At 42.0% G+C, this 22,757-nt stretch overlaps 1 protein-coding gene across 3 annotated transcripts in view; it reads right to left on the reverse strand.

The window, feature by feature from the left end:
• The window catches only part of LDB2 (LIM domain binding 2), a 389,003-nt gene that overhangs the window by 231,132 nt on the left and 135,114 nt on the right, over positions 1–22,757 (reverse strand). For all 3 annotated transcript variants that reach the window (XM_022566920.2, XM_089911700.1, XM_022566922.2), the window contains exon 2: positions 17,533–17,635. In XM_022566920.2, coding sequence (XP_022422628.1) covers positions 17,533–17,635 — 103 coding nt within the window. The remainder of the gene's footprint in view (positions 1–17,532; positions 17,636–22,757) is intronic.

Raw genomic sequence — 22,757 nt, forward strand, 5'->3', positions numbered from 1 at the left:
AAGGTACAAACCTTCAGTTACAAAATACATAAAGAATATGGCTAATAATATTGCTGTAACTTTGTATGGTGACAGATGGTTACTATACTTAGTGTGGTGATCAATTTGTAACATATAAATGTCAAATCACTATGTTGTACACCTGAAACTAATATAACATTGTATGCCAACTATTCTTCAACAAAAATAAGTAAATAAATAAATATATAAGCAAACTATTTTTTTAATGAAGTAGATTGCATTTTATATCTGAGTTCAAATTTTCCTACTTTTAATCATTTAAAACGCACTGGAAAAGGATGTGTTCGTTACTTGGATTAAACGAGGGAGGCTCCTTGAACGTGAAATAAAGGAGTCATGCGATTACATGGTTCAATACGTATGATCAGTGGAAATAAAAAATTTAAAATGTTAAAGTCTGAATTGGAAACAGGAGAGAGCTACCAGAGATTTCATGGTGCGGTCTCAATAAATATTTCTTGGTTTTGTTTTATGAGCCCTAAACCAGGACATCTCCCATTTGAAAGAAATCAGCTTTGTTTTTGAGCCTCTAAAAGGCAGTTTTCCTCATGTCTCCTCCTGGCAGACTCCCAGCTATTTAAATTCTTCTTTTGTCTTGTTGCTTTTGGTTATATTCCTGCTTACACTGCCCTAAACAGGTCACTCGTGAGCCCTGGAGGCTTGGAGGTGTCTCAAACGATGCGTACTCTGCTATTAGTCACTTAGTTACATCGCACATCTTTTGTTCTTTGCCCATGGATCAATCCCACCAGGCCTCCAATAGTGTGAGCTGTTCTTTTGATTGTTCTTCCATATCCTTTGGCCTTCTGGCTGCTACAATCAGCATGCCAGGCACTAAGCCCTGAACTTTCTGCATCAGTTTGACTTTTGCTTCATGCTAATGTGGTACTTGCCTAATATGACTCAGGGGCTTCTAGGGCACGCCCCCTCCTTAGGCTTGTCTCTACCATTGGAGAATTATGCTGTGGAGGACTTTTACTGATGTATACAAATAGGCATTTTTCTTCTATACAAAGTGATAGAATTATTCTGTCCGTTTGTCCCACAGGCATATTTTCATTCATAGTTCAACAGGATTTTCTGTCCTAATGACAACTTGGAATATCTCCTTAGTGTAATCTATGTATCATATTTATACTTAAAAAAATCTTATCCTCCCTATCCTAAATGTAACATTCTGTAATGAGTCAAAAATGCGGAGCACATCTCAGAAATACACGGCCAGGAAAGACTCTCCCAATCAGAAATGCTACCTGTGGGGCTTCCCTGGTGGCACAGTGGTTGAGAGTCCACCCGCCGATGCGGGGGACACGGGTTCGTGCCCCGGTCTGGGAGGATCCCACGTGCCGCGGAGCGGCTGGGCCCGTGAGCCATGGCCACTGGGCCTGCATGTCCGGAGCCTGTGCTCCGCGACGGGAGAGGCCACAGCAGTGAGAGGCCCGCGTACCGCAAAAAAAAAAAAAAAAAAAAAAAGAAATGCTACCTGTGGACCTAAATTCAGCCCTGTTAAAAATGTATCAACTTTCTCAAGTAATCAGGATCAAAAACATAATTTGATAATTGATAGTAGTTATAATCAAGTTTTTCAAATTCTATTTTAGTTCTGATTCACATACCCAGATTTACAGGACTTTTGTCACCTCCAAGGATGGTGAGTTCTGCCTCTCATTCTGAGGCAGAACGTTTCACTTTGGAAAACTGATTTTTTGGAAAGATATTTCTTGTAAAGCATGGTGGTCTATCAACGTGTTACGTTCATCACTTCCAACTAGTTCTGGTTTATTCATTCAACAAATACTATTCAGTACCAACTGTGGTGTCAGGTGAAGTATTAGGTATAAGTGATGAAAAGATGAAGAGGCTGTAATCACTGTCTGAGGACATCGGCAGTGAGGTTCCAGCCAAGCATTGTGTAAGCAGACAACCATGAACTATGAGAGCCATGGCACGATGGATGTGTCTGTCACATGTCACAGGCACAGAGAGAAGCGAGCAATCGATCCTCTGGAGGGAACTAGGGAGAGAGGTGGGCTCTGAAGAATGAGCTCTGGTACCCCAGGTAGAAAAAGACAAGAAAAGCATTCAAGCTGATTCATTCTATCTCAAATCTAAAAACCTCTTTACCATGTTTGCCCAAGAGATACATGAGAACTCTGTGTTCACTTTAATTTGTCTCTTCTCCAAGGTACATTTATTTCTGAGATTTTTTTCACCCTTTATAACTTCCTCAGAGAGGTTTATCTTGACACCCCCCCACCCACTACCTCCACTGCCGCCTCCGCAGAGACTGGTTTAAGCTCCTGATTCGCTCTCATGGCATCCCATATATTTTACTCATAGCACTTATCACAACTGAAATTAATTCATAACGAGTGTGTCTTTATTAGCTCTCTATCCCTTGACAATCTAAAGCCTAAATTATCTAAGAATTGTCTGGAGTCTAGATTCTAAACCTCATGAGGGCAGGAGCTAAGGCAGTCTTATTTACTGCATCTCCTGAGCAAAAGCAGAGTGAAGGGCACAGAGGAACATGGTACATACTTGTTCAACAAACACATGAATGAGTAAGAGCACTGTTTCTTACACAACATGGTCTTGGGCTCTTTAAGCTCCAGCCAGCTCCAGCTGGTTTCACATATAGCTTACAGCACTGAACCTGTAGAAACAACTTTTCTAAGGTCCTGAAGGGTCACCAGAGGGAGGATTCAGAGCCCTACAAACAAAGGACACATGGCCAGGCCAGTATCTTCCCTTCTTGATGAGTCAGTACATTAAGAAGCAAAGGACACTCATGGAATCAGACAGTACTCATCACGTTCCCTATAAGTTTCATGTCTGTTAAAAACCACGGAGCAGTTCCTTAGAGCCAAGTTCCAGCCAAACCAAACAATGAACCTTTTTCCCCAAATACCTCCTTTGCCTCCCTTAGGATGTGCTTTTTTTTTTTTTTTTTTTTTTTTTTGCGGTACGCAGGCCTCTCACTGTTGTGGCCTCTCCCGTTGTGGAGCAAAGGCTCCGGACGCGCAGGCTCAGCGGCCATGGCTCACGGGCCCAGCCGCTCCACGGCACGTGGGATCTTCCCGGACCGGGACACAAACCCATGTCCCCTGCATCGGCAGGCGGACTCTCAACCACTACTCCACCAGGGAAGCCCTAGGATGTGATTCTTCTACTCTCTTCCTTCCTCACTGTCCCTGCTCACCTCAACCTCCTCCTACCCAAACCCTACCCATTGTCCCTGACATGCCTCTCAAGCCCCCTAGCAGTAAATAATCTGTCTTCTTGGGCTTCACAGGGCACTTTACCCTTATTTGATATTTGCCAGGAAGTCTTATATCATAACTATGTACTTGTCTCATTTCCCTGGTAGGCAGAATTCTAGGATGACCCCCTCCAAGATTCTCACCCCCTGGTATACACACTATGCATTATTATCTCCTTCCCTTGTGTGTGAGTAGGACTTGTGACACTGATGGTATATAACTCCATGATTATGTTACATGAGCTGGCAGAGGGATTGTGCAGATGTAAATAAAGTCCTTAAACAGATTAAGTTCATTGAGAGACATGATCCTGGGTGGGCGTGACCTAATCCGGTGAGTCCTTAATGTCGGAGATTCAAAAGGAGAGATTCTCCCACTGGCCTTGAAAGACCAAGCTTCCATGTGTGCAGGGGACCATGTGCCGGGCAACAGTGGGAGGCCTCTAGGACCTGTAAACAGTCTCTAGATAACAGCAAGCAAGAAAGCAGGAACTTCAGTCCTACAACTGCAAGGAACTGAATTCTGCCAACAGCCCTAGGTCTTAGAAGGGGTCACAGTCCTAACTGACACAGTGATTTCAGCCCTGTGAGAGCCTGGGCAGAGGATCCAGTTAGCTAGTGCCTGGACTCCTGACCCACAGAAAATGTGAACTAGCAAATATGTGCTTTTTTAATCTGCTAAGTTTGTGGTCATTTGATATGCTGCAACAGAAAACTAAAACACCTAGTCAACAGATGATCTCCAATTTTTTGCACAGCACTGAATTCAAAGAATTTAGTGACATTTCCTATTGCACTTGACTCTGATTTTGAAGATGATCCAAAGATCAAAATTAAATCATATATGGTCCCTATAAACCATGTTACTTCTAGACTCTGTTCAATAAAAAAAAGGAGTATAGAACTGTTAGCTAGTCACTAAGTGGAGTCTTATGTTTTATAAAGAATCAAGAGACATGAATTCAATCCTGGCTCTATCACAATCTAGCCAATTGCCTTGAACACGTCAAAGCCAACTCAACTTCTTGGTATGTTATCTATAAATAACTATTAAAATAGCTACTACTTGTTGATAAACTCTCATGTATCATGGACTGTATGTGTATTATTTATAAATACCATCCTACCATGGCCAGAGAGACTTTATGCTCATTTTATAGCTGAAAACGGTGAAGCTCAGAGAGATTGGGTGTAACAACCAAGGTCATGCGGTTACCGCAGGACAAGGTCATAATTTGAAGGTTGTCTGTCTCACAGGCCCGGGCTATTAAAGTGAGGGGTTACTGAAAGGTCCTCTCTCTTTTTTTTTTTTTTTTTTTTTTTTGCAGCACGCCGGCCTCTCACTGTTGTGGCCTCTCCCGTTGCGGAGCACAGGCTCCGGACGCACAGGCTCAGCGGCCATGGCTCACGGGCCCAGCCGCTCCGCAGCATGTAGGTTCTTCCCGGACTGGGGCGCGAACCCGTGTCCCCTGCATCGGCAGGCGGACTCTTAACCACTGCGCCACCAGGGAAGCCCTGAAAGGTCCTTTCTGATTGGATCATCCTAGCGATATAGATGGAGTGTGATTTCCACAGCACGAGCCCAAGAAAAGACTCCTTCCCCACACCTAGAAGTGAGTCACATCTGAGTTGCTGGCAGTACAAATGTGTCCAGGTTTAGACAATGACAGAGACCCAGAGCCCAGGCAGGGAGACTGCACAGATTTAAGGACTTGTTTACTTAGAACAGCAGAAAGGAAGTCAAGCATGAACTTTCTGAGCTTCAAAGATAGTCTCAGGGCCCCCTTGGGAATAAGCATAAATCTTCAAATTTATCCAAAGTTTAGCAAATTCACAATGACAAATGTAACAGTTCCTCTAAATTGAAGTTCATCTCTTGGCAGTTTTGGAGGCTTGGAGAAAATGCCAGCAACAAGGACTTGGAAGGAAATAAATCTTTAGATTCCCTGAAAACATAGATAATTATTGCGGAAGACATATGGAGGATCCCATACTGCGTTGAAAAAGAAAATTTATAAATGTCAGCTTTGAGGCAGCAATGTTGGAAGGATTGAAGTGATCTGCACATAACTTGAAGAGAAAAATATGCTGGGGATACATATTCGCCATTAAGAACTAATTCTCCTTAACTTGTGCTATTTCAGGGAGGATTGGATGAGGAGAGAAGGGAGAAAGGCTCCAGAATTTAGAGCAAGAGGTTAGATTTTTTTTCGTATCCAAACAGGTAAAATTTAAAGATTCTCTACTGTTTAAAAAAGATGCTGGTAAATGGGATGATAAAGGGGCCACAATATGGGTATTGAAGGCAGAAGAGTTGAGTCCTGAGTCTCTGAGATCTGAGCCTCACTTTCTTCATCTCTACAGTACAAATGGTCAATATAATACCTGCTCTGGGCTCATAGCAAGGATGGAATGAGATACTGCCACCCAATCCTGCTCAGCAAATATTAACCATGGGTCCCCTCTTCGTCCCTTACAGTGGCAAGCACTGAGGCTCCAGAGAAGAATAAGGCCTCTCCTCTCCCTCCACGAGCTTACAGATGGTCCTGATTTGTGAAAGGATTTTATAACTGCAAAGCATTATCAGAATGTTTGTCATTTAAACTCATTAACCAATCCAAGAGGTTACTGTTGGACACATTCGAAAAACACCAAGACAAGAATCCACTAAGAATCTGACTTCTTTGCAAATTAGAAGATCATAGAAAGAATTACTTATTTTGGCCTAAAAATTGGAATCTGTAACTGTGTCTTTTTTTAGACAAAACCACAGCTAATAGTGGAGGATCTTGATTTTTTTTTTTCCTTTCCAAAGGGAAAGAAGTAATAAATAAAACTGGAATTCAAAACCAGCGAAAGTAGGAAGAGAAACAGTCTCATAGGCCTTCCTCGTTTCCCTAGGGATGGGTCTTCTTCCCTGTGCTTCCTGGAGGCTCTGAGTGGAGATCATGCCAATTAAACAGTGCCCAGTTGGCAACAAAGCCCAGAGCTGAGAATGGGGAGAATACAATGGAAGCACCAACTGTCAAGAGATGCATGGCACCTCAGGAAAGATATTACGAACATCTAATGAGAAATATGCAACTTCTTAGAACTTCCGTAACTAATGTCAGTGAGGCAATGCTGAAGAGGTGTCTGGGCTTAATAAACCTTTTAATATTTTCACAGCTGGGCCTGCTTGCACGGGGCTCGTAGACCATTTTCTTAACTAAGGCATGGTGCTGATCTGACATTAGTTAACAAGGTAATTATCAAGTGAAGAATAGCAGCCGCACTGCTGTGAACCTGAATAATAATGCTCATAATTACTGATTTTGGGTCCATCTTTAAAAAAAATAATAGAGGACTAAGTACTAAAGCATTTTATAGGAAATACATTCAGGTACAGTGTCTAGAGGTGTGGAGAACTATAAAGGATATAATTAGCAGTTTATTTACATAATCAGTCAAACACCGTTTATCATTTCTCTTATGGTCCCATTGAAGAGAAGCAAAGAAGCATGGGAACATTATTTTATGCAGGCAACCTTAAAAAAGTTGATTATAATTAACTTTTTTTAAAGCTTGAAAGTCGAACTGTCCTAAATGCCTCAGTTGAAAACTGAACAGCGTCGCTGACTTTATCAAATGCTAGCACTCCTTCACATATATGACACGACAAACATTTCCAGGGGAAATTTTACCTGGACAAAATACACCTCTCAGGTAACTAACTTCAGTTTTTGGAATATATTCAAAGCTTGCATTAATTCTGAAACAACACACAAATTGTCTTTTACTGAGAACATCTTAAGTGGTTGCTTTTTATCTGGAACATGAGAGTAACATGGGAAATACCTTCCCAAGCATTACTGACTAGGCTTACCTCATAATTAGATTCTGGAAGAACTCTTACCTCTTCATTGTTCTCAGTGTAACGAGCCCATTCTGGCATGGCAAAATGATGTATTTTTTAAAGTAAAAAAGCAACAAACAAATTGCAAATCATATAATTCAAAGGCAGGACTAAGTAAGACACATGTATTTTTAGAAAAGTCTGTAAAAATAATGTAATGCTCTGTTTGCTCTAGATAATATGGAGAAATTGTCTCGTAAAAAGGGAATGGCTTTATTACCATGCTCCTAGGTGACCTTACTTCTTCCTTCAACAGATCTTCAGAGTGATTATTAGTGTCAGTTGTTGTCAATTTCAAGTCCTCCTGACTTATTGAAAAGCCAAAGATAATGTTGCATCAGGGAAGTTCTCATCAAAGAATGTATTAAAGGTAGCACTAATTGGGATAGGACCAACCTCATAAAAGTAAATAAGCACATTATAATGGTTGGGTGAAGCTGATTCTCTTGGAATGAATAATAAAAGTAAAGTATATGAAGGTACCAAGTTCTGCAAGCTCCTGAGTTCAAATACTCCAATTCAACCACCTTGATTAAACAGTAAATAATGAAACACACCCTAACGGGTGATTTTGTCACCAAGCCTCTATATTCTTAATGAAATCCACATGAACATTGATTAATATAGTTGTAGAAGAAGGCTAATTTAACTTGACTTCAACAAATGCTTTATTTTACCCCATATGCATAAATAAGCTGCATTCACAACCTGAAAACATAAAGCAAAAGTGAAGATTAAACTAAACATAGGCGTGTGGGGAGGATGCTTCAATCAGCTCATGCCGCGAAACAAGAATTTCACAGACCAATACTGTACAAAGGAAATACTGCATACATCTCAACTTAACGCTGATTTTTCAAAGTGTTTTATGTTAAAAATGATATCAATCTTACATTTGGATATAGAATCTCAAAATGTGGTGGTGAGCATTATTAACAACAGGTTTATAAACAGAGGCAGAGAGCATCAATAAGAAAAAATCTGGCTAAGATCTGCTACTAGTCAAGTCCTAGAAACAATAGCTCACTAGACCTTTAGCTCCTCCAAGACAAGAGATTTTGCTCATTCATCTTCTTATCACCAGGGCACAGAAAGATGACATATGGAAAGTCCTTGAGAAAGGTTAAATAAATACATAGATATTTCAAATGAAATTATGTCCAATAAGATCCGTTCAATAAGAAGATTTATGTATGGTTGCTGAAGACTGCTTATTCTATGAGATTTAATGACACAATTGTACTTACCAGGAAAATTGGCAGGCTATGTAGTGAAATACTCTACTAACCCATGGCCCAAAGCATTAAAGAAAAAACAAAACAAAACCATCAGTCCTAGTATTGTAGGTTGGGTAGATGTGATTTTGATTTGGTATTTAAATGTAAGTCTCAGTCTTGGTTCTGTTTGTGGACAAATTTCCAAATTGCTCTGTGACATTTCTGTTACTCTATAACACAAAATGTGTTGCTACAACTGGAGATTGTGATGGTGGAAAATTACTGAAACATGGGAAAAACCGTATGTTCAGTAATGTGCCTGTGGGCTAAATAATCAGTTCCTTCGGGTCATATTTATACTATATACCAATGCTGCAACGTTTATTCAGTTCACAGATATTTACTGAACATCTTATATCTGCAGAGTACTGTGGTAGGGTGTTTTCTGTCATGGCTTTAAGGAACAAAAGGGTTTTAGGTTAGAAAGAAGTCTTCACCAGTCTAGTCTTTTTCTCCTGGAAGCAGATTTGATCACCTTCTTTATATCCCACAGTACTTTCTTTGCCCTACTCTTTCACTGTGGATGCTGTTGCATTAGAGTTAATTGTCTATCTCCCTTGTTAAACTGTAAGCTCCTTTAAGGGAGATGATATTACACACTCATGTGTGCTCAGCACCTGCCCAAGTGTGGCATAGTCAACGGTGGAGGGCCTGCAGTATGAACTTTGGATTTAAATTCAGGCAGGCTTTAGCCTACACCTCTCCCCCGCCCCAATGAGGTATTTTATCCTTTATGTGGGACCCATGAGTCCAGCTGCTGAATGTAAGCAGAGGCAAGACTCATGTGCAGAACAGGACCAGGTAAATCTCTTAAGAGTTTTTTCCATATAATGTATCATGTTCACACTCCATTGTAGCTGCTCTGGAGTTATCAAGATTTCCTATTTGAGTGTGAACTGGGGTCCTTCAAGTAGGGCTGCCAGCTTTAAGAAAGACACAAGATGTCCAGTTAACTTAGAATTTTAGATAAATAATTTTGTAGTATATGTCCCAAGTATTGCATTTGTATACTTACATTTTATCTAGCAACCCTGCCTTCAAGATGGTGAGTAAATTGGATGTAAAGAGGGTCAGGTAAGATGTTTCTCAAAAGTTTTTTTGTTGAGCAGAACATTTATCTTCTCCAGCCCCCAGACAATAAATGCCAGTAGCATTACCTATCATTGTGATAATGAAAAGTTGGCCACATTCATCCCATTACCCACTATGAGGTAGTGCCTTCTTGATTTGAGAACCATAGGGAATGAGAGTAGGAATATACCCCATGAAACCAAGAGTCAGGAAATGTACATGCCAGGACCCCACAGATATCATAGTCACACAGAGTCTCAAAAATGGACATGATGTCCATTTCCTGGCTAGCACCTCATTCAGACCTCCCAACCAAGCTCTTGAGAATAGGTCTGACTTTCTCAAGCCTGCATATTTGACAATGAATTTTATCCCCATGAGAAAAGATCCAACAATCCTCCCAGATTTCTTAACAGCTTGACATATAAAGGGAAAATAAAGTCACCAAATCCTAAAGATCAATTATAAATATGATGATAATTATACCTTCAACTTGTATAGCATTTTACATTTATTCAACGCACTTTTCTGTCCATTATCTCATGTGATTATTCGTGTGGTATTTATTAGCAGATGAGTGAATGGGATGTCTGCTCAATCTATTGTCATGGCCAATTTGCAACACTTGATATCATCAATTTGAAACCACAAATGGGAAGAGATTCAGGCTCCTTTTTCCCTTCAGAAGTCAGTTAGTTCATCCATCACCTGTAGGCTTTCTCTCAAGTCTTTTTTATAACTAATCCCAGATTTTGAATTAATATTACAAGAATATTTTCTTTTTGAGTTACTTAGTTGATTATGTTAATTTAAGGTAAGAGTTTGTATTAAAATGAAATTAAAAGTAAACGAAAAAATTGGTGATGAACTTCCTTCCTCTCAAGACTATCTATCCCTCTCAATGTCTGGCAAAAAGCAAGAATTCAGTACATTCTAAATGCATGAATCAATGAATGACTGAAGGAAAAAATGAACTTCAAATGAATGTCTGCTTTAGTCCTAACTTAATTTATTCCAGATCTTGCCAGCCTAATGAAGAATTCTGTTGAGAAGGGTCACTCACTAAAATCACAATTTCAAAGACCAGAGCTTTCTAGAAATCATTTAGTGGAGCTCATGCAAAGGAAAGCATTTTCCAGAGTCATCTGAGACAAAGACATCTATGTCATTATGTAACAAAAATGCCACACTCATCCAGTAACTAACCATCAAGGACTACGCTGAGGAGGTGCATTCTTTTCTCTGTGATTAATTTTGAATGCAACCACAGTTCATTTCCTTTCATCTGGTCCTCAGTCAACAAGACATAGAGCCCAATGTTGCCAACACAGTGCCTGGCGCTTGAGAATATTCAGTAGCTCCTAGCTCTCTGAGCAAAATAGGGGATGGAAACGTCACCCTCTGTTAGACAGGTGTCACAACTGTAATAGTTTGGGACTTGTTTAAGTCATCATCTTCCATAATGTCAAGTTTTCTTCCAGTTGGTCATTAAATTGTTAAGATTTCCCTATAGAAGGAAGACAAGTCTGATCTGGCTTTGCCCAAAGCCAGAGATTTTCCTTCTATGCGCTAAATGATGGAACAAGTAATGGAAACTATCCTCTATTTTAATTCCAAGTGACTGGCATATCATAGGTTTAACTCATTCTCTTACTCATTCATTCATCCATTCATTTATTCAAGGAATAAATATTTATTGTGTGTTTTTCCCAGATAGCACTAAGCTAAGGTACATGTTACTTAACCTTATTTAATCTTCACAAGTGTCTTATGATGTTGGCATTGTTATCACCTAGACATTATGTATAAAGAAACTGAGGTTAAGAAAATCTAGGCAGGATGCCCAGCATCAAGTCATAGGCCTAACTTCGCACAGCTCTGGTGAAGCAGAGGCTCAAAGGGATCCAGAGTCTGTGATTTTGATCTCTACCTCCATAAATGAATAAAAGAAAAGGAATGCAAACTTTTCAGAGGAACAAAGTTACTTTACAGAGGAAGAGCCCCTGGACTAATTGGCACATGTCTCTTGAGGAAGCTAAGGGTTTTTAAACACTGGCCGCACAAACCCGTACATTTCCAGATCTCAGGTGGACTCTTTAGAGGTGTTATCCATAGAAAAGACATAGGCGCAGATTCTGGCCTTGTAAATCCTCCTCCCTGTGTGCTGTAGTGCACGCTCTTCACATGTAGCTTTTAAAAATACCCACGTTCACGCCATAATAGTTACTAAGCGTGGTGTCAAAATGCTGATTCAAGGAATGATTTTCCCAGAAATATATTTCTAATCATGTACTATGATATTAGAGAGAAAGAGAAAGTGGGGAGAAAGTGCTTTCAGAATTCCTATATAGCAAGCACCATAAAAACGCAGCTGGACAAGGTGAACCAATAAAAAGACAGGAAAAAAAAAAAAAAAAGGAACCAGAGATAGTCAAGTTACTTGGGCTTTGTAGAATTTCTCTTCCTTAGGGGGACACATCCAAATACACCACACATAAAAACACATATTACAAGACAAAATTGAAGAACTCTGTCAATATTGCAGTGCTATCAGAGCTTTCAGAAAAAAGGGAAATAGGAGAGAAAATGTAAAAGATAAGCATCTTGTGAAGAAACGGCTCCACAGAGGGGCCGATGTGCAGTCCTTCAAATATCTAATGGGACGCGATGACTAAGGAATGCAGAAGAAAACATCTTGGAGAGCAATGACATATCCCAAAACAACTTTCTGCTTTTGGACAGTGAAATGAACCCCCAGCAGTCACAGAGGAAACAAGAATAGTCTTTGGCTCATGTGACTATAAAGGTGTGTAGTTCTGCCAGAAACCCTTACCCCAGAAAGAATGTGAAACTCAAGACGAAATAACAGTTGTCAGAAGGGAGATTACCGGGACCCATCACCCTCAAATTACAAACAATATTTAAAGGATTAGTGATGATTGTATCTGAGTTGTCCTGGATCTCAATCTAGAGGCTGAGGTATGCTCATTGGAATTCAATTGAATAACGACAGCTATTTATGGAGCATTTTCCAGGCACTGGAAACTCTGCTAAGAAATTTACGTGTCATCTCATCAAACCCTCACTTTGCAGATGAGGCCTCGGATGCTTAGAATGCGACTTAGGCCAAATCACTGAGGCGGCAAAAGACAAAGCTGGGTTTGAACCGAGGTTTCAGAACCAGGAATTTCTGCCTGAACCACACACCTTTCCCTTAAAAAGAGCCAATAGGAAGTGCCCCCAAATAAGATGGCATTTTAGTATTTATGTCAACTCCACCCCCACCCCAATTTCCAAAGCAAGACCAACCTGGACATAGTTTAGTGTTTGGAGTCTTTAACCCCCAAAGCACAGAACCCACACATTCTCAACTGCCCTTCCCTTCCTTTCGCACATCACTTACCGGTGATGACAGCGGGTTTCTGCAGTTGAAAGCCTGGGAGAGGGTGATTTCTTCAATGTTGCAGTTCAGCAGGAATTGCCCATCAGAAGGGTCTGTAGGCTCTCCGCTGCCCAGCAAGCTCTACGTACTTGATAAGCACTTGCCAATGGCAAGCTTCTTCAATGCACAGAAGCTGTAGTGATGCCAATGTCGCGCATTGTTATCAATAATAATAGTCAACGCTGACTACCACATTCTTCAAATGCTCTGCGGTTCTTTGATTATATTATCTCATTTAATTTTCACTGTAAGCCAGTGATGGTACTCTTATGGCCATTTTACAGATAAGGAAATGGAGGCTCTGTTTACCAATACAAGCACAGGTTAAGACCCAGGAATGTTCACACTGAACTCTTGTGAGCTTTCTACTATATTGATTAGCCTCCCAGCCTCTCCAACGCCATGGGACACAGGAGAACGTTCTCTTTTTCTTTTGGCTGCGTTGGGTTTTCATTGCTGCACAAGGCCTTTCTCTAGTGGAGGACAGCGGGGGCTACTCTTCATTGCGGTGTGCGGGCTTCTCACTGTGGTGGCTTCTCTTGTTGAGGAGCACAGGCTCTAGGTGCGCGGCTTTAGTAGTTGCAGCACGTGGGCTCAATAGCTGTGGCACGCGGACCCTAGAGTGCGTGGGCTTCAGTAGTTGTGGCACGTGGGCTCAGTAGTTGTGGCTCACGGGCTCTAAAGCGCAGGCTCAGTAGTTGTGGCACACAGGCTTAGTTGCTCCAAGGCATGTGGGAATTTTCCTGGACCAGGAATCGAACCCGTGTTGCCTGCATTGGCAGGCAGATTCTTAACCACTGTGCCACCAGGGAAGTCCCAGAAGGACTCTCTCCATGTATCTTTCCCAGCAAAGAAATATTTCCTGAATGAATTGGGAACCATGTATTTCCGATAGATGAAAAGAATGGCCAGTGTGGCCCTGGACATGGCCTAGGTTTCCTGAGGCGGTTACCAGTACCTTTACCCAAAAGGTTCTGTGCTGGTCATCAGGAGCGTGGAGACTGTGGAGCACAATTCCACTACACGCCCAGAAAAGGAGCAGAGGAAAATCAATCCTCGCTGGAAGCTAATGGTGAGCAAGCAACCTAAGAACGGTTGCTTCTGTATAAGATGCGGAAGGAAGATCATACACCATGCTGGACTCAGAATTGCAAGATAAGTGTGCAGAGGGCTGAGACCCCATTCCTCTTCTTGCCTTGCCCTCTCTATCAAATAAGACAGTAATTATTTGTGACTTATGTTCCTTGGGATGTGTGAATTGACGAATCCATTTCTTTCCTCTTAGCTGTGGGAGGTGTAGGGATAGGATGGCGGGGGGTGGGGGTGCCCCATCTCTGACTCTGGAGTCGGTCAACCTGAGGTCTAATAACTCACCAGCTGGAGCTCTGTGGACCAAGGAAGGGTCCATTTCCAGAAAGACACTTTCAGCTCTACTGGTCTTTAACCACAGACCAGCTGATCAAGAGGGAATCTCTTACCCCTGGCCCTCTTCCCCACTTGAGATTCCACCTAACCCAAGCAGAAACCACTTCCCTGGACTGTTGGCTTCTCCAGATGCTGGGGGAACACTTCATGAAGCCCCACAAGGCAGGGGCAGGCACATGGCCTTAGGGACACACATCCCAGTTGCTACATGGTCCAGTAACCTTGTCTGTCTGGCCCCTCTCCACAGAAACCTCACCCCGGTCTTCTAGGAAGACATCAGTAGTCTCCATCGGCAATCCCAATCATATCCCGCCTGAGGAGGGGGCCCACTCCCATCAGGAGAGTAAGGACTGGGGTGGGTAGAGCAATCAGATTGATACAGAAGAGCTTTCTGAAAGGAAGAGTAATATATCTCCCCAACATAATTATTTCCTGAATTATTATATGTTGAGTCCCCCCTACCCCTGCAACTTAAAACGGATCCAACCATATCCTAGAGCTTATTTGAAAACACCAACAGAGCACTTTGGACTGAGTTCTTCCCATTTAAGTAAGTCCAAGGATGTCGGTATAGGGATTGTTTTGCCAGCATTCTGTTTGGGATATAAACTTTTCCCCAAATGTCCATTCATTCATTCAATCATTCATTCAATGAATATTTATTGGGTACCTATGTTGTGCAGGTTTCTGTATTAATCTGAGAATTCAGCAATAAATAAAACTAAGCCCCTGTGCACAGGGAGATAACACTCTAATAGGGGGTGACAGACAAAAAATAAACAAGTAAACACATATTACATGATTTACGGTAGCTTAGAGATAAGATCTCTTAGAGCCAGAGGAACCCTCTGAAAAAGTAGACATGGGGAGGGAGAAGGAAAAGATTTTTCTAGTAAGGATTAAGTAAACCTCATCTAGAATACTTCTTGGTACCTAGAATGAAAGCAATATGGGGAAATGTTTTACATACACAAATGTAATAGCCAAGTCCTATTTTCTTCCTCAGAAATGCAAAGCTCTCAGCTCCCCGCAAGGTCTCCAGGAAGTGCTGCAGCCCCAGCCCAGGGCCAGCATGTGTTTTCCCTGTCCACCCGGCACAGTGTGCCTGGACCGTGAATGGGTTAAGGTGGCCGCGAGATGCTTGGAGCGCTGCATAAACAGCAAGCGCGTCAGGCGTTCTAAGCATCCTTCATCCTCCCTATCTCCCGGTCCTAGGCTGTCAATCAACTGTCACTTGCCCGCACATCAGCAGCGTGTGCACATCACCAGGCTGTCGGCAAAGCAGCTGGTGAGACTGGGCTCCAGACTGTCGATCATCTTTGTTTCTCTTCGCCGCTCGGGAAATATTTTGGTTCAGAGAAACAAAGAAACCTGGGCAACAATGGCTCGTAGTCAGGCATTTACTCCTGTACATGAATATGAGATCTTAACAAGCACTGATCATGCCTCACCCCCAAATGATGTTGGGGTCAGGGGTGGACAGAAGGAAGATTGAGAATCTGTTTTATTAGTAATTCTAGTTCCCTGAGCAGACCCTGACGGATTCACACACACACACACACACGCACGCACACGCACACACACACACAGCACAGGAACATAAAACAATGATAACTTGAAGTTATCTGAGCTTATGCCTCAGAAAAAAATAAGAAGACTCAGAGGATGGATGACTGCTTGGTTCGACATTATTCACCATTGATCCGGTAGGCTTTTGGGGAGAGAGTAATTGTTCGATTGCCAAGTTCATGTATCTCCTAGGGAATTCTGAAACGGCAGCTTCTGTACCCGACTCTCCCACTCTGTAGGGTGTGAGGCTGCTTGGGAGCACCCACACACAGAAAGCGAGTGAACTTATCAGGACCCCCGATGAAGTGGGCTTGCCAGTGCTTGCAACAGGTGTCATTATGTTGAATATAAAGACATTCTGGAAAAGCCTTGTCTGGCACACTAGCTGCCCCTCTCACCCAAAATATTTATTAAAAATGTCCCAGCCTCTGAAAGCCCACAATATACAAATCTAAAGAGATGCTTCCGGCAATGAGTTTCAATTAAGCAAGCTGTCCTGCTTTCCACGGTTCGCCACTTTTGCAAAATCACCATCTATTTATTAGCACAATTAATCAACTCATCATACAATAGATCCAAATGCTAAGTTATCTAAAGTCCTGTAAAATTAAGGAAAAAAAAAAAAAAAGCACTGGTTTTACTCTAGTGGCTTTGAAATACATTTAGCAACAATCAGATCTTTTCATTGTGTATATCAAGAGTGCTATTACCCATCATTTACTCAATGCTCTGGACCGACTCATCTGTACATACTGTGGTTGGTCCCATCATCAGCTCCGTGTTTGACACATTTGGGATGTTTTACCCTCTGACAGACAGATCCCTTCACGTGTGCAACGCTGATTTCTGAAAACGCATCTCTCTCTGATCTAACTGGACATTAATTGTCTTTGTGCTGACGTATTTATGCCTCTCAGTCTTACAGCACAACTAGCAAATCTGATCTCTGACAAGTTGGCTGAACCTAATCAGGACAGATCAGCTGTTACCCAAGGTGCCACAGGCTGTAATTTGAGGATCTTTACAGAGTTATCACTTGCCATAAAGACAAGGAACTATAAATTCTGTCAACACGAATCCCAAAGTGTGTGTTCAAAGCAGCTGTGGCCTCCCCCGCCCCCAAGAAAACATAGCACTTGTCAAATAAATACCTGAGATAATTGATAAGAGGGAATTAGAAGGATATAGCTGATACAGTGATTGTGAGGATATATTTTTAAAGGGAACTTCAGAAGCAGAGCGTTGGGTGTGAAGTGTTGTCAAGCATAAAGAAGGGTCGCAAGGAAGAGATGGACGGCAAGTCTCCACAATTCAGGTACCACTTATCATTGGGGGGCTTGGTTCACATTTGCCTCGCTCTCTAAACTGGCAAATGCCCCAACATCCTAAGCCTCGAAGGAAATCTCTTGCTGCCGAGTCGGGCTGCCACCCGGTGACCGTGCCTTGATCAGAGGCAGGAGGCCGGGATTATTGTCAGCCTGTCAGCACTGTATTATTCTCTGAAGACCCCTGTGGTTTTCTTACGGGCGCAAAAAGAGGGGATATTAGAGAAAATAAACTTCTTTCTTACTGTATCGCTTTGGTCCATCTTCCAAACAAAAGGAAAGGGTTAATGTGGCGTCATCTTCAAAAAACTCGGTGGCAAACGCATCCCACCAGAGGTTGTCGCTATCCTGCAAAAAGACAGATCATTTATTTAACAGGCAAGAGTGGAAAAATATCTCAAAGGGGAAAAGAAAAGGGAAAAAGGCAGAAAAATCCAGTCATCGGTGGCTTGGGGCTTAGCATATGTATGTGGGTGTTCTGGAAGGGGTGTGGGCAGGCGTGTGGTCACTCTTCAAATTAATTGCCTCGAATGAGGACTGAATTCCAATTCAATAAATGAGTTAATGCAAAGCAAATGAAAATTAATTCTCGAGGACATATTTGGGGAGATTTAATAAACATATTCTGGAGCACAATGTGACATTTTTTAAGAAAAAGTTTTGTTTTTAATGTAAAATGCATTCAGCTTTTTCTCTCTCTCTTTCTCTTTGCTCATTTAGGAGTCCGATTTTACAAACAGAAAGCACAATATTACAACCAGGTTAAGGAGAGTACATTTTTTAACAATAATTTATTCAAAAAAAAAAGTTGTGTGTGGCTTGTAGCCTTCCTCTATGCAAATATCCCTATAAGAGATACTGGTATTGCTACACGGATTTATGTAGAAAGATGAGTTTGTGCACAAGCAACCATCACATGCATATGGATTGTTCTTGAGGGTTGGTTTAAGATTATAGGCAATCACTTGCTCGTTATTAAATCAGTTATTAAAAACAGAATAGTTCAGCAGAATGCAAACCATCCACATGAACTCTGTTTGTTTGTCTTGGGTTGAATGTTTCCCTTGCTCATCCAGAAAATAATTTGAAATTGGCCCAGTTGAAGGCCATTAAAATCATTGCTAAGCTTCAAGGGCAGGGAAAGGGCCTCCTCTAACAGGGAATTAGGAGGGTTATACAAAGTGTTACATTTAAAAGGGGGAATCATACCTGGGCCTCATTCTCTGTATAGTGCTCGATTTACCCTCAAATTCTTAAGCACAATCTTTTTACCGAGAATTGTTGGTTAGCGCCAGATTTCAGGGCAAGATGTTTCCCAGCTGCCTGTCAGATGGCAGAAGGACACAGAGGGGCCCGCTGCTCCTCTCTTAAAGGCCCCCACCCTGGGGCCCCCGCCAAGGTCTCACCAGCCTCTCTTCCTCCCATTAAGTTGTTCTGCTTATGACAACATTAAGTTGTTGTCACTGGCAGGCCTTGGGAACAAGCCTTCAGTCCCAACGGGAATAAATAAGGGGCCACTGAAGAATGATGCTGTTCCTCTTTTCAGAAAAGAAGAAGCTTAGACAAATGAATGTCCTTGTCCCTTTTTCTCTGGCCTCCTCCCAATCGCCATACCAAAAGCCAACACTTTTCTTAGTAGAATACAGTAAATATAAAACCATCCAGGGGTATATCATGACTCCACATACAAACTACCCCCCTCCCATCTCCCTTCAGAAACAAATGTTTATTGAGCACTTATTACATGCAGGCCCTTGGAATACACAGCAGGATAAGAGATTGGTCTCTACCCTCAAAGGGCTCAAACCCACTGGCAGGGCGCAGCCGACTGAGCATCAAACAGACAGCCTCGCTCCACACCTGACACCACGGCACAGGGCCTGAATGCTGTGGAAACTGTCAGAGCTTCTAGAAAAATCAGTGGGCTTGGAAGTGAAGAAGCAGCTGGGGCAAGAAACCCTATTTGGGAGCCTGGATACACAGGGTTTTTTTCATTTCAAATTGCTATACGGATGGAAAAAGAATAATGGTTAACATTTATTGAGCGCTTACCACATGCCAAACACTGTTCTAAATACTTTATATACGTTTTCTCACTCGCTCGTCATTACCACCCTGATTCTTGGTTTTGTTTTGTTTTTTTCCCTTGTCAGTACGATATCAGTTTCTTGTGAGTAGGGGCTGTGTTTTGCCTGCTTCTCCATCTCCCAGGCCCCAGACGGTGACGAGGCCATGGTATTACTCAATGAAAGCTGTTCAGTGACTGGCTGGAACTGCTCACGTTATCATCCCAGTTTTACAACTGCAGAAACGGATTAGGTGGTGAAGGTAACTTGCCCAAGTCCACTCGGCCGATAAACAGCAGAGCTGGTGTTCATATGTAGCTTTTTAAAATACTCACGTTCATTCCATAATAGTTATTAAGTGTGGTGTCAAAATGCTGGTTCAAGGAATGATTGTCCCAGAACTATATTTTAATCATGTAATACGATATTAGAGAGAAAGTGAAAGTGGGGGGAACGCTTTCAGAATTCCTATATAGGGACTGGGACTCTCGGACATCTGAGATCTGCCCCGGTCTCTGCCGACTCATTTCTCTGGCGTCCTTGGGAAGGCAAGGGCTAGGGTTCAGAAAGAAGGAAGGGAGATGGAAAAGGGCATATTTTGTCTCAGGCTGGTTTCTCTTCCAGCTCCTCGCTGTACTTACTGTCCCACATGCCAGGACTCACGCCCAGAAAGAGGCCGGCACCATGCGGTAGGGCAGGTGGTATTACAACACTGGTGGAATTCGTCCTGTGGGCAATCCTCAGAGGAGGCTCATCCTGACACTACCTCTTCCCAGCTATGTGAACTTGGACAACTTATTTTACCTCCCTGACCCTGTTTCCTTACTTGGAAATTAAGGATAACAATAATGATAATAATAACAACAACAGTAATAACTATGTTCACAGTAGATGCAACAACAGTTACATTAATAACTATTTTGCAAGGTAGATGTGAAAATTCAATAAGTTAATGGCTGTAACGTGCCCAGAAGAGTGCCTGGAACACAGTAAAGATCAATACAATGCCCCTTTCCTACCTTTATCTACCATCTTTGACACCATTCCTAAGGGATGAAGCATTCCATGCTCTAAAGAACTCTACATCAAAAATGTTTATAGGGCTTCCCTGCTGGTGCAGTGGTTGAGGGTCCGCCTGCCGATGCAGGGGACACGGGTTCGTGCCCCGGTCCGGGAAGATCCCACATACTGCGGAGCGGCTGGGCCCGTGAGCCATGGCCTCTGAGCCTGCGTGTCCGGAGCCTGTGCTCCGCAACGGGAGAGGCCACAACAGTGAGATGCCCGTGTACAGCAAAAAAAAAAAAAGTTTATATATCAAGCATGTCTCCAAATCACTTCAACTATTTGTAACCCATTTACTTGGCAACAATACCTGTCTACAACACAGTGAAAACTCTGAATGGAAATTGATCAAGGCCCAGTGACTAGATCAGTTCCTCTACCTCCATTTTCCTGTCATCTAATTCCTGGTTTTCAGCACATCTGCTAGAAAATGGACTAGTGGAAGGTAAAAGCCCAGGGAGAACCCAGGCTGATCTGAAGTCACTAGGAGAAAAGAAAGGATTCAGGCTGTAAGGAGGTGGGAGAATTGTCTATGAGCAGCCATACAGGTTCCACGGGGCCCAGACAAGTGAGTGTTGGCAGAAATCAAGGGGGGAGGGGGAGTGATGACCCAAGAAGGGGGGATGACATTTGATTCAAACTAACTATAATGGTACATGAGATAAGTCAATGTCTCAGGAAATGTCAGGACGGTTTTGGTAGGAGAAGGTCATATCAGCTGACTATACACACAAAAAAAATCAATTGGCTTTGGTCACAAATCTTGCAAGAACATTCCAAAACTAAAAATGTGATATGTGCTTTCACAGGGCAAGACACATAATAGGTACATAATAGAATATATACACATTTTGGCTAATAGAATGAATGAGTGGATGAAAGACTGGAATTCCTTTTCGTTCCATCAAAAACCCAACTCAAGAAAATCACTTACACAGCTTTTGTGAGCTCTAGATGGTCGACCCTACTTTGTCTATTGGCCAATATTTTTAAACTGACACACAAAAAATCTGGATATTATTTTTAAGCTATAGTTGTCAACTGTCCCCCAACACACATATATAAGGCTTTTGAATTAGTCCTTAGTTATGAGAGGAAAAATGCTGATGGAGAAAGGGAATTAAAAAGTAGTATTTTTAAGAAAACATTACTAAATGTCAAGTACAGGCCAGTCTTGATTTGGCTTTTTTCTGAAGGAAGGAGATCGTGGAAAGAATACATGTTTGGGGGGCCCTGGGTTAACAGTAGTACCCATAACTCAATATTTTCTAAGTTTTTTCCATGAATTGAACCATCTTATATTCACAACTGTCCTAATTGCCCCCAGGGGCAGAGCAGGCATCCTTAGAAGAATTTATACCCTTAACCTCTATGTTACATTGGCTTCAACATATGAATTCTGCCTCTTATTCGCTGATGACCTAAGTCAAGCCTCCTAACTTGTTTGCATCTATTTGCTTATTTGCAAAGTGGGAACAATCAGTTCAGTGGACTGTGAGAGCTAAGGAGAAACTGCCCAGAACATAATAGTTGCTCAATAAATGGCAGCTATTATTATTTTTTCTTATGGTCTCCTTTGACCTTCAGATATTTATAAACAGAGAATCTGAATTTCAAAAAAGTTAAACTCCTTAGTAAAGATCAGACAGCTAGAAAGTGGCAAAGCTAAAGTTCACATCCAAGTCTGCGTAATTTCAGTCTGTTTTTTTAAATAGCAAAATTGAGAGGAAGGTTCAGAGAATTCCCACACCCTCCCTGCCCGTACACATGCATAGCTTCCCCTGTTACCAACAGCCCTCACCACAGCAGCAGATTTGTTTGTTACAATTGATGAACTGACCAGGCCAGGTTTTCTCCAAATAATCCTGCTTAAAAAGTGATTTTCCACCTTAGGTTGAAGACGAAAAGATTCACAAGAGTAGAAGAAGAGGCCAGCATTAATTAGCAAGAGGAAATTTTGCTTGAACAGATCTCCTCCTCCAGTTCTTTCAGATTTTGCCCACTTTCCCCCACCTTCATGTTGTTTTTCTGAAAATAAACCTCCCCTGTGAACAGCCCTTCCTTCCATTTGGCTGGCTGGTATAGTTCCTGGGATCAGTGAGTCAATTTTATGGAAGACATTTGCCTAATGACTAGGCCAGGAGTCCAGGCAGCCGCTGCAATGCAGCTACAAAGACCTATGCTAAACCAAATACGAAATCTCTGGCAGAAGATCTTACAGTGTGACTGGTGGAATCTCAGTTCTCAACCACAGAGCTGAGCTAACAGCCTCATGAGTTGTGGACAATGATAAAAAATCAGTGCCACCATTATTCAATGTCTAGATGTCAGTCATCTAGATG

The sequence above is a fragment of the Delphinapterus leucas genome, chromosome 5 (genome assembly GCF_059928025.1).
Source record: "Delphinapterus leucas isolate spDelLeu-1000000601 "Yukka" chromosome 5, BTC_Dleu_Yukka2, whole genome shotgun sequence".
Lineage (NCBI taxonomy): Eukaryota > Metazoa > Chordata > Mammalia > Artiodactyla > Monodontidae > Delphinapterus > Delphinapterus leucas.